The sequence below is a fragment of the Pseudorasbora parva genome, chromosome 19, assembly GCF_024679245.1.
Source record: "Pseudorasbora parva isolate DD20220531a chromosome 19, ASM2467924v1, whole genome shotgun sequence".
In the NCBI taxonomy this organism is placed as follows: Eukaryota; Metazoa; Chordata; class Actinopteri; order Cypriniformes; family Gobionidae; genus Pseudorasbora; species Pseudorasbora parva.
In genome coordinates, this window is record NC_090190.1 from 34,783,975 (window position 1) to 34,797,242 (window position 13,268).

General features: G+C 38.5%; 1 protein-coding gene across 3 annotated transcripts; it reads right to left on the reverse strand.

Annotated features, from left to right (window-relative positions):
- Positions 1–618: 618 nt before the first annotated feature.
- brd2a (bromodomain containing 2a) lies at positions 619–13,066 on the reverse strand. Of its 3 annotated transcripts, none has more exons than XM_067426384.1 (12): positions 12,445–13,066; positions 7,731–8,025; positions 7,433–7,570; positions 7,117–7,261; positions 6,312–6,511; positions 5,687–6,151; positions 5,470–5,598; positions 4,113–4,346; positions 3,716–3,978; positions 3,299–3,624; positions 2,257–2,385; positions 619–2,176 (listed from the first exon to the last, which is right to left on the reverse strand). In XM_067426384.1, the coding sequence occupies exons 2-12, from the start codon at positions 8,001–8,003 to the stop codon at positions 2,046–2,048; spliced, it is 2,433 nt and encodes an 810-aa protein (XP_067282485.1). In that variant the 5' UTR covers positions 8,004–8,025; positions 12,445–13,066; the 3' UTR covers positions 619–2,045. The 3 variants fall into 3 exon arrangements, with proteins under 3 accessions (XP_067282485.1, XP_067282483.1, XP_067282484.1); XM_067426382.1 differs by having other exon boundaries at positions 10,910–13,066; XM_067426383.1 differs by having other exon boundaries at positions 4,125–4,346; positions 10,910–13,064.
- Positions 13,067–13,268: the final 202 nt, after the last annotated feature.

A 13,268-nucleotide genomic window follows, 5' to 3' on the forward strand; every position in this document is an offset into this window, starting at 1 on the left:
TACAGTGCAGGACCTGTAATGGGTATTCCCAAGATAAACCCGTGTGTGAGAGAGAGATATGTCTTTGATATATATATATCAAACGATTCAAAAGTCAAAAAAATTGTTTCCATAATGTGTGTGTTTGCTGTGCATAATTATTATGCACATTTGAATACACGTATATAATTAAGACCTATTTCCATGCATATACTGTATATATATTTATATAATTTATATTATATATATATAAATATAACATTTTCCTAAATATTTACATGCATGTGTGTATTCAAATATAGATAATAATTATACACAGTACACACACATATATATTTAAACACAAATGTTTTTTTTTAATGTGAATAAGTGATAGCTTGACAGCCCTATATATATTTTAATATTACTTTTTGTTATTTATTATATTTTTGCCATTTTAATTTTAGCTATGGTTTTAGTTATTACATCATTAAACTAAATGAAAATTAGAAATGTTGCCTCATAATAAACTAGCTGAACCTACTAAATTTTTTCTTTGTGGTTTTAGAAATATCCCTGGATACACTATTCCACTGAAGTTCATAAAGAAATATGCTGATGAAATTGTGTGGGTCCAGAAGAAAACACTCAGCCACAAGATTTCGTTTTAAGAACATCTCACCCTCTTTATTAATGTGACATTTATCAGATGAGAATTGCGGTCGCATGAAGCATCTGTTGGGATGATGCTCATAGCTTGAGGTTTCATTTCGTTATGTTTTACTGTTGTTGTTGTTTTCTTAAAAAAATGAGCTGTGGAAAAAACCAGCCACAATACTAAACAGAAGAGCTGAAGACAGGAGTAAACAAAGAAAAAAAGAATGCAGAAATCAGGTCATACTGACAGATGCAAGCTGCGAGGTCATGAAACTTACATATGTACACATTTTGGAAGAAAAAAATACACGTTGTTGTGTAACTGCACGTGCGGATACTGAAACTACATTTCCAAGCATTTAATTTCTGAATATGAGGGTCATTATGTTAAAACCATAAATTGTGCATTCATTCTCTGGGCAAATAATAAACAACACACTAAAACAAAACCAGACTAAAACTCAAAAACCAAGATTTACAAAACAATATTCATATCAACACCTAATTAAGCAGCTGTGTATTTCTGATAGTGCATCTAAGACTGTTCTCTAGAAATCCTGACCGAAACCACATGAACAGAAAAATAATTTATGCATCCAGAAAAAGAAACGCTCATGTAGCCCAGCTGAATTTAAAGAGCCCGGTTCTGTATGCATGTTTTAATGCAGATTTGTACCCATTCATTTGTCCATGGGAAATAAAGCAGGCTGGATGGAGGAGAGATCAGATTCAAGTTTTAAAACGCCACTAAAGCCGACAGGCCGGGATTTCATGTTCTAACTTCAGGGTGTACAGATGCCATTTGAATAGGTGGAGCTTTGTTTTTTCATTCAAATGCACAGCCAAGCGGCCACACATCCATGTATGTGCAAAGTGTGTAAATCCACTCGGAGTGGGCAGGAAAACCACTAGATTCAATGGCACACGTACACATCACAAGTCGCTCATGCAGACAAAAGTGACAGTAGTTTCCACTCCAAGCCTTTAGTTTTCTTTAGGACAAACAACTAATAGGTCAAACATAAAGAGGGAGAGAAAAAAATAAAAAAAGCAACACAAAAGAAAGTCAGATTTTTGTTTTCTTCCCTACCAGGGAATTGCTTAAAATTCTTCTTTATAAAAGAAAAATAGATATTTATATATCTTTGTACATGTATATACACAAGGTAAAGAAGGATGGACTAACGGAAATGAGTCCCAAAATAGACAACGTGGCCCTGGTCTGCTTTTCCATCAGTTCCTTCTCCGTCCGACACTTCCCAGAATTCTCTTCACCCTCACATTGCTTCTGTACATCTAAAGAGAAAGCCTGCTCTTCCTTATTCATATTTCTGTTTCACTTGTTATTGTTTATCAGAGCAGGAGCTCCATTCTATTCTATTCTGGGATGGAGTGCGTGTTTTAATGAACATCTGTTCCTCTTGATTCGGTCAGCCTGAGTCTGAGTCACTGGTGTCAGAGGATGATGAAGAGGATGACGACGAGGAGGAGTCTGAGCTGGAACTGCTGGCGCTGAGACGAGACGCCATGGCATGGGGTTCCACCGCAGTGGGCTTCTCCACTGAAAGAGCAAGAGAGAGGTTCATTTATTTTGTCTTAACATGATTCTGATCGATCATCTGTGAACAGCTCAGTCCCTACCTTTGGTTTTCTGTGGTTTCTTGCCGGAGTTGAGCTGGCCGCTGACGTCCTGCAATCTTCTCTCCAGTTCTCTCTTCTTCTCCAGAGCCAACTCCTCACGGGATTTTCCCGCCGCACCTTTACCTGCCACTGGAAAACACACAACGCACATTGGGTCAAATTTCCCATGCAACTTCTAATGTGTTTAAGTCAAGTCACCTTTATTTATATAGCATTTTATACAATGCAGATTTGTTTCAAAAGCAGCTTTACAGTGATAAACAGGTAAATAAAGATACAAACAGAATTCAATTTGGTTAAAATGCTCTAGAAAGACAATAGTCAGGTCTCTTCAATAACTGTGTAAAGTTCATATATATGTATATATATATATATATATATATGTATATATATATATATATATATATATATATATATATATATATATATATATATATATATATATATATATATGTTTTTTGAGCTGCAAGTCAGTATATGAGAACGATTTCTGAAGGATCATGCGACACTTAAGACTGGAGTAATGATGCTGAACAAGAATATTTTTTATACATTTTAAAATATTTATAAATATGCATATTTATAAATAGTTATCTTAAATTGTAAATTTCACAATATTACAGTTTTTAACATATTTTTAATCAAATAAATACAGCCTTTGTGAGCATAAGGGAATTCTTTCAAAAACGTTTGAACAGTAGTGTATTCCTTTTTTCTTCCTCTTGCCATGTAATCATTCAACATTGCACCTATATTGACACACGAGTCACATGGGCGATGACTCGACATCAGTGGAGGAATGAAAGAACAGCATTGTTTATGCTCACAGAAGGGTAAAGAGCAAATGACTGTCTACCTGTGGAGTGTGTTGAGTAAAACCAGGAAAGATGGGGCTACACAAAGCATTATGGGTTAAAGTCTAGCTTCAGATTCCCATTAGCTGCCCAAGAACAAACGTTCCTTTTTCAGAGGAAGCTCATATAGTTTTTTATTTTTATACAAATTATGTAATCAATTTTATTTAATTGAAATGTGCTCTTACCATAAGGTTTCCGTGGTTTCTTTCGTAAACACATCATAACGTAGCGCTCTAGTTCCCGTAGCGTGGACGGTTTGAGCGTCTCAAAGTCGATCTCGATCTCCTCTGGGTTGGTGTCCCGCAGCGAGGGCTCTCGCGATTGGATGATGTGGACCACGCGGCCTAGTTTCTCGCCCGGCAGCCTGTTGATGTCCAGGCTGAGCTGCCGCTTCTCGTCGTAGCTCATGGGGCTGGTCTCTTCCTCTTCCTCCGAGTCATAGTGTGGCGTAAGACCACCATGGCTCATAGAGATGGGGTTAAAAGATGCGGCTTGAGATTTCTTTGAGGATCTGAGGGAGACATGAGAAAGTATATTAGAAGTTTGTTTTGGTTAATGGTTTATGAATTAGCTACTGTGTAAACCAGTAAGTGGAGACGTACTTGCTCTTGTTGCTCTTCTTACTGGAGCTCTTCTTGCCCTGAGTGGAGGTCGCCGCTTTGCTGTTGCTCTTGCTCTTTGGTGTCTTGGAGAGTTTTGGCGTTTTCGGCGGCCGAATGACTACCTCCTCCTCCATCATACTCCTGGCCCGCTTGTGTTTCTCCGGCTTCTTCTTTTTCTTCTTGTCTTTCTTTTCTTTCTTCTTCTTGGGCTTGACGATGGGCGTAGAGGACAGCGCAGCCAGCTGCTCGTGCACCGCCCTCAACTGCAGACAAGCGAGTGAATGAGTGTCACCGTGTTTCTAAAACCACGGCCACTGCAGCTCTCAGTAAACGTACAAATACGTCAAATCTGTCAGTGCCGGTTTAGCGAACTTTGTTGGAAAAGTTCAGTCGCTACCTGTGTACACACCTGTTCCTGAAGCTGGGCCAGGCGATGCGCTCTCTCCTCCTCACTGTCAGAGCTCGGGCTGCTCTCGCTCTCACTCTCGCTGCTCACGTCACTCTCTGACGACGAGGAGGAAGAGGAGGAGGAAGAGGAGGAGTGACCGCCCAGGCCACCGCCCAGGGACGCAGGTGCGATGGACTCGAGGGGCTCGTCGGGCATCTTGGCGAAGCGGAACTCAAAGACATCCTGCAATAGAGAGGTGAAATTTTTAATATCCAACTTGCATGCTTTCTTCTGGTGTAAAGAACGGAAAAAGTAGGGCTGCATGATTAATCGTACTTAAATCGTGATCACAATTTCGGCTTTGCTCGATTAATTAACCATAATGGCCCACTGATTATCCTAAAAAAAAAAAAGGGGGAAAAAACAAGGAAAAAAACAAACATTTATTTCGATATTTGATATATTTCATTGATAACAAGCCTTTCCATGCTTGAGGTTGCCCGATGACGAGGGTTTACATCCCCCGAACAGAGCTTGCGCTTTATTCATTAGGCGGTCTGGAGAAAGCTAGATTTTTGATTTGATAAAGTTTTAACTATGGATATTTTTCTTAAAAAAATAAATTAAAAAAAACATCACCCGATCATAGGATGCACTTTTTTGGGCTTCAAACTCTTGGGCCTGTTCACTGCCATTATAAAGCTTGGAAGAGCCAGGATATTTATTAATATAACTCTGTGTTCATCAGAAATAAGAAAGTCATATACACCTAGGATGGTGAGGGTGAGTAAATCAGGGGGTCATTTTAAAGTGGACAGATCCTTTAAAGGGTACATTTTATGCTCAGTGTTTTATTTAATCTTTCCAACCTGACAACCATTCGCACCCTCTGACAATCTGAAGCAAGTTTAGAGATTTTCATTCTGCTCAAATGAAATGTAATACAACCAGTCTGTTTCTTCACGAGGGCACATTTGCCATTTGCTGCAACTAAATCTGTGACGTACTGTAATAAACAAACTGTAATGTTTTGCAATCGCTGTTGCTGAATAAATGCACCTTTGGAACCTTTTTGTATAGTGTTAGTATAGTGTTTTTATCTGTTTTAATAGAAGAAGAAAAACAGTAGAATAATGTGTATTAGAAATATTAGAAATTGCACTGTTTCAGCTTTTGACAAGTTACTTAAGGTTTAATCAATTTTAATAATGTAGAGGGTGTGTTAATGTATGATAAATACAATAAATCATTAGGACATGACAATCTCTTGACTGTGTTTGCTTGAAATTCTGATTAAAATGTTAACTGTGATAAATCACAATTATCATATTTTAGCAAAACAATCATGACCGTGAAGTGTCTGTACCTGTAATTTTCGTGCCATGGACACCACATCGTGATCTGGGGGATTGTACTTGTAACAGTTTGAAAACATTAGCCTGATGTCAGCAGCGAACTGCAATGCATCCCGGTACTCCCGATGATCCATTTTCCTCTGCAACATCGAGAAATACATGAAGATCTGATTGTGCACATGGTGGCATTTTTAAATGGTTATGTATTTAAAATGCTTCGCTGCACACCTTTATAGTGCTAAGATCCATGGGACACTTGATAATTTCGTGATAGTCATGCAGTCCCAGTAAGGAAACATCCACCGGCTTGTAGAAAGGCCAGGCGTAGGCTGTGTGCTTCTTCGACAGCAGCTCCTTGAGAATCGTGCTGCAGTACCGTAGCTGCTGGCTCAGCCTCCCACGCCGCACCGGCTGATGTTGATTCTGGGAGTCGGGCAAGTCTTTCCGCGGTGGCTTGATGGGCCTGCCACTGCCACCTCGTCTTGCAGGAACTTTGTCTCCAATCAGGCCTCCGCCAAGACCCAGGTTCAGGCCAAGGGACAGGCTTTGTTTGGGGTCTGCACTATAAGCGGAGATGGTGAGCGGGGAGTCACCGCCGCCCAAGCTGAGACCCATACCACCTACACCCATAGTGAGGGGCATGCCTGTGGTGGTCGGGGTGGTTGTGTCTGCCTTGCGCTTGACGCCCTTTTTCTATAGAAAAATGGAGAGAAAAATGAGCAAAATTGCATCTAATATGCAAACATTGGCATTCCAACTAGCTTATGCAGCATCTGAAAGTTAATTGTGTGTAAATATAGTTTAAATAAATAAATAAATAACTGTTTCTTTTATAAATTAGAGGTGGTCTAACCTTTGCGGTAGGTTGAGTAGGTGGAAGGCCCAGCAGTGCAGGGGTGCTATGTGAAGTGGGAGGCAAAGTCTTGGTTATAAGCAGCTGAGGTGGGGTGGACAACACTGAGTCTGGGGTGTCTGGAGTGGGAGGTGAGTAGGCAGACTGGGATACAGAAGATATAGCAGGGACCTGATGAGCTGTCGTGAATCCACCTGAAACTAAAAGTGAGACGGGAAAAAGAAATGCATAAGCACAAAGGCAGACAAACAGCCAACAAACACCAGTAGCAATTATATTTCACAAACAATGTTGGTATTTAATCTATAAAGATAATATATATATATATATATATATATATATATATATATATAAATAAAGAGCAGTTTTAGTTGATTAAATAGAACTGAGCATCTAGAAACACACATCCATATATAAAATGTATAATAATTATATATAACATTAGGAGCAATATCTATGTATGAATGCAGCCCATTTCTATGTATTAATTTATAAAATATTATTTGTAATATAATTTTCATTAAAAATAAATGTACTAATGATGCAAATTTTATATATTTTTATTATTATTTTTGGCATCGAATTTATTTTTAAGGAAAAATATATTACAAATAACATTTTATTTTATTACCGATAAATAAAAAAACATTTGTTTAAAATTGTATATATATATATATATATATATATATATATATATATATATATATATATATATATATATATATATATTTTTTTTATTTTTTTTTTTATTTTTTTTTTATTATTATTAATCAGGGTCATCTATTTCCCCCCATCCTGTGCTTACTTAATTTGTGGCCTTTTTTAAGTTTTCCCGGTTTGCCCCTGGGGACCGGTGCGGGAATCTCTTCTTCCTCTTGGGGCATCTGTGCAACCTTCTGCAGGAAAGCCTTCTCCAGAGACTGGGCCATCAGGACGATATCATCTGTTGGCTATAATAAACAGAAGACTTTTAGATCACATGGCAGTCTCTAGACGACACTACTGATGCATGTAATTGCACCATGACAGGCTGGGTCAAAAGTCCTGAGCCAGTTGGTGGAACAACAAAGTAACTTCAAACTCTGAAAAACAAGGCTGAGCACATAAATGGACAGACTAACCTTGTTGTAGATGTAGCAGTTGGTGAACATGGTGTTGAAATCCTGCATGCACTCGCTGGCACTGCGGTAATAATTGTTCTCGAGTCTTTTCTTGATGGTGCCCATGTCCATCGGCTGCTTAATGATGTTATAATAATCCTGCACGAGAGAAGAGATGAGCAAACGCTTGAGTTTAGACTCATTACATGTGGCAAAACATGCCATCTTGTTCAATATTTAAACTCAAAACTTCATAACAAGTCATGGCTTCTGGGAAACATCCCCCAAACAGTCCAATCTGGAACAAGAGCAAACTTACAGGGAGATTGAGCTTGGAAGCGTCCACTGGCTCATGAAAAGGCCAGGCGAAGTGATGCCTCCACAGTGTCTTCTGTAAAGCCTTCTGGAGGAACTGCAGTTGGTTGGTCATGCGACCCTGTCGATTGGGGTCCCGTACAGGGGGTTGGGGGGGTCCGGATTGGTGTATCTGGGGCAGTGCAGGCCCTTCAAAACCTTCATACAGCAGCGACGGCTTGCGGATACGCTTGCCGGGTCCGGAGATGGTATGATCCATCATTGTGACCCCCTGCATGCCGTCGCCCCCACCCAAAGAGCTGTGGAGAACAGGAAGATGAGGATGAGTCATGTAGAGAAGAGCCAGTAGAGAACATTTTGGCCTGGTTTCACAGACAGGGCTTAGATAATGCCAAGAGTAGGCCTTAGTTAAATTAGGACATTTAAGAGACTTTAATACACATGCCGTAGAATCTTGAAACAAAACAAGGGCGCTGGTATATTTTACGATATGCCAGTTATGAGTCAGCTCAAACATGCATTTTAGTCTGGCACTAGGCTCAAAACTTGTCTATGAAAAGGTTTAAGCCTTTAACAGGTAATAGGGACAACTGAATATTATATAACATTAAGAAAATATTAGATTATTGTTTTATGCACAGACAAATTTTAATTATAGAGACTGAACGACAAACAACTTTGTAATTTAATTAGATGAGTCCACACAATCACAGTACACTCATCATGACTCAAACTCCTGACTAATCGTCTGCTTGCTTATGTGCAGCGAGGATGAAAACACAACTGCCCCTCCAGCAGTTCAGCTGTCCCCCCCATAGGCGAGCTGGAAACTGGGAGCGTGACCTTTAATAGACTTGATAACCCAGATCAGGTCATGTCTGTGTTGATCGGATGGATTAGGCAATGAGTGTGCAGCTTTCAAAACAAATAGTTTGAGGCACAAATCAATTATTTCCGTAGGCCTAATATCACTAATGAGTCACCCTAAACAAATGTTTTATTACATGGCAAATTATGCAACAATACTCTGCTTCTTCATAGAGCGAGGAAAATTTGCCCATAACCATAAACTTGGGTTTTTTTTTTTTAATTAAATTTGATTTTATATACATTTAATACCTCCTACATCATTCATTATAAAATTGCTTATATAAATGTATGCTGTTATTACAAATGTGGAGGTTGTCTATTTAAAAAACAGAAACTTAATTATGAGCTCATGTATACAGGAATTTATTCCCAGAGGCAATTAAATGCGTTTGATAAGCTCATAAACTGCTCATGTAAAACAGCACTACACTAATTTTTTATATATATTCTGACAGTATAAAGAATCTTACTTCCTCGATGTGACTTACCTTTTGAGGCCTATTCAATGCTTTAAATGACATTATATGCTCATCCTCTTGAAATTTCATTTATTGGGACTGCTCATACATGCAGCAATATTTGTAAAAAAAACAGTTTCGTGATTTTAATATGACACAAAACTACAGAACAGTTATGGTGGGTGTCCAACTCTTTCTGCAGAATGTTGCTCTCTCAGGCCTTCCAGTCAGGTTCTGTAAGTGAAAGTTTGTACACCGGCCCCGGGGTAATAATAATTTTATCTGTAACGCACTTTATATTAAATAAAATCTCCAAGTGCTACAGATTTAATACAATCAAAAAATAAAACTGTTTTTCAAAAAAAACCTCAAGAAAACAACGCAGACGTGCTGCTTCAAAATAAACTTTGTATAAATAGATAATATCTCTATATATTTTTTGGCTTTATAAATATTTAGTCAAGCTGATAAAACATTGGATAATTTAGGGTTTGAATGTGGAATATAAACATTGCTGAATGATACAAAAATCACAAACAGTTGACATTGAAAACGTTTTATTTTCAGTCAAGTAAATATGTTGGATTACAAACAATATTTGGAAAAACAATAAAAACAAATACTACGTCTAATTGTTTTGTCCAATATACATGTTGGTTGAGGGGGCAGACGGCGAGATTCATGCGGCTGGTTTAACGGTTTAACTACACGCGTTGCTAAGCAACGAAAAGCGAAACAACTCCACGAATTATTCAGTGCTGTGCCATTAGATTTCACAAATGAATAACACTCGCCACCAAATCAATAAGTGAGCTGATAAAATAGGCTCGCGCACAGACCCTTTCACGCGTGTAAGATGTTGACAAAACTCCACGTGGTGAAAGGCGGAAGCTCAATATAACTTGCGTTTCATAATGCCTAAACCGTTAAAAAAGTAGTTAACGTTAACCTACGAGCTCAAGTAAACCAGAGACATTCAAACTAATATAAGAGGCGGCAAAACAACTCACAAAACACTTAAAAATAAATTACGTTTTTCTAGTCGAGGCGCCGCCTTATGACCTAAGTTACATCTATACATAAAGAAATATAAAAATATCCCATTGAAACACCATATCGATCATAACATGCCTTTCCGTTACGCTATTAATCTACCGATCAAACTCAAAACCACACGGCCACTTTAACACTCGTGTAGGTTAAGAAATTATCTAACGTTATGCACCATAACATAAGCCGTGGATCTACAATTGAGCACACACTTCTGAGACTTACACAAAATAAAACGAAAAATACAGTAACATTTCTACTATCGTGTCCACAACCTGGCAAACTTTATGCCACAAAGATACTGGTGGCTGTTAGCATTAGCCAAACATGCTAATTTCACGTTCGCATCCTAGCACTAGTTTACATGTTTAGCGACATACAATCAAATTTACGATTTAAACAGTCTCATATGAAAAGGCGGCTGTATTAACGTTACTTAATTTTGACCGACTGGACACCGACAAATTTGTCCATAAACAAACTGCCCGTCTCACGGAGCGAAAATGCGCATGCGCATTAAACGTGGGCAGCTGCTTGATTAAAAAAAAACCACTTTAAAACTAGTGGCGAACTGACGTTGTAAAAAAAAAAAAACCACACAAAAAAAACAGCCTCTCCAACACCAGTGTCATTAGAATGTTAAAGTCATATGCAGTCTTATTATTCCGGTATTTCACTTGAAGTTATTGCGACAGGACGCAAGTGATTAAAACAAATAATTCCGAAAGATGCCGAATTATGAAAATAATCCAAACAACATTTTCGTTCACAGAACAAGTGCAATGTCATTTACTCCAACCGGTACCTGTCAAAGGGCGGGCTAATGGCCGTCTCCATCGGGATGGATCCGGATTCTGTTTATGAACCGGTTTCGTTCGAATATCCGAGTTTCGCGGCCTTGTTTTTCTGACTTCCTCTATCCTCCAGCGCAGCGATACAATGAAATGGCGAGGTTGAGGCTCCGCCCGACTTTTTATAAACCCATCGACGGCTCCATTGGCTGATGTAACGCCATTCGTACACGCCTACGCGTATTCTATAGGCCACTCAACCTGTCCATCAGACAAGTCACGCCCGCGCATCCCCCGGAGCACGATTTGTGGATTTAAACCATATATTTCGCAAGAAAAACACTTGTCTAGGCAACATCGCCACTATAACCAACATACAGTGAAACATTTTAGCGAACAGTTCACAACATATGAGGTTGCGCTAGCATTTCCAGAAAAACTGCGTTTCTCAAGAGTTGGACGTTACGTCAACAGACTTCGCTGATTGGTTCCCAAAAACTAAGGCGCGTTTACCCAGGGCAGGTTGGAAACACGCCATTGGCTCACCCGATTAGTCACGCGTAACAGACAAATGCGGCACACACACGTAAAGATCACCTCGCCTTACAGCATGTTGCTCATCGACTGCCTGGAAAAAAATATCACAAAAAAATACTACATAAAAAGTCAAACGTTCACGTGATACTGCTACACCCCGATAATAAAACAGGGAGGGGGAAAGCAACCTAAAAGCCAAACAACAATATTCCACAATGTTTTTAATCGTCCCATTAAGGCAATAATAAAAAAAAGACCATACATCGACCTCAAACCCATACTAAAGCTGACAAAAGGCGATGTCCGCCCCTTGTCGATTCAACATGGCCTACAAGGAGTGTCCTCCATAAATGACGCAGCAACTTTGGTCCTTCGAACGACGACCCGCAGTGGTTAAAACACTAATAAATGACCTGCATATTCACAAATCACACTGAAAATAGACAGAAAGAGTTCAAATATTCCATTTGTGTCGAGATTTTAAATAAAAGCGTAGAAAAAAGTACTGCGTTAAGGCCGACGTCGAGCTCTACCCACCACAGACAAAATCAATCATCTATAAAACTTAAAATACGTTAGATTCGCCACTAATTTTCTAGTTGTTTTTATAAAAAACATTTTTTTGTATAAGCGTATCGAATTTTTTATTTCAGCACCTTTCATAAGTCACTTACAATATTTTGATTAAAGGATTCTCTTTCCAGAAATAATTAAAATTGTTAAAAGCATAAAAGTAAATAGCATGGTACAACAACGTGTACTTTAGAAGGATCTTCGAATTTTAAACCGTTTAGTACCAATTTTTTTTAGAAAAAATATACTGCCGCCCATCCCCCACTGCCAAGGTTACATATTTGAAACAATGTCATAGACTGTGTGAAACAAAAGTTAAACACTAAACCGTCCATATTATGAGTCAAATATAAATAATTTTAAATCAAAACGCTTAATTTAAATTATTAATGTTTCAAAACGAAAAAATTAACAGAAATCTAAATATCTTAACATATACCTCTATCCGGATTAAGTGAATAGAAAACAAAAAGGAAAAACAAAATATGTCGAATTCCTCATTGTTGGAAAAAATCCTGATTTTCTTCTTGTCTTCAGCCACGTTTCTTTATTCAAGACATTTCCCTCAAACATGTCCGACTTCTTCTTCCCCGTTCATTGGATCGAAGTGGGGGCAGGGAGAGTCATGTGATCAACAACTACTCGCGTGGTTTAACCATAGGGCTTAACTTGTTTTAGACAGAAATTCCATAAAACACGTCTTCCTTTTACATACATTGCAAACCGAGAGCATTTCCTAGCGATTAAATATTTGATCTTTAAAAATCCATATAATGTAAACGTGTAATTAGTCAGCAACGTTGATAAATCCAGAACAAAGAAGATATGGCTGCCGTTGCTGCACCATGATTGGATAGAGCAGATCACGTGTCTCGCAAACCACCGCGCCATCGCAAAAATTAAACCTGATTATTTTTTTCCAGAGATTATCTCCTTGGAAAATGTAATCCGATTCCTTTAGAATTCTTCCAAATGCTCGGAATCCTAGAATTCGGTTAAGTAGAGGTAAATCAAAAAGTTTAATAGGAGCACGAGAAATCCATGTAGCCTAATCAATAGCTTTCATCTCCCTTGAAATGTAATCCTCTCTGCGCATGTGCAGTTTCATCTGACTCCCCTTCCCCCGAAACCTCACAGTGTGAGCTAAAATGGGAAACTTGTTCTGTGACTAATTATTTTGACTGGTTTCAAAATAGCTACATTGAAACTGAAATTAATTTAAGGATACACAGTGCATCCTTTTAATACACCAAAAGGCGAACA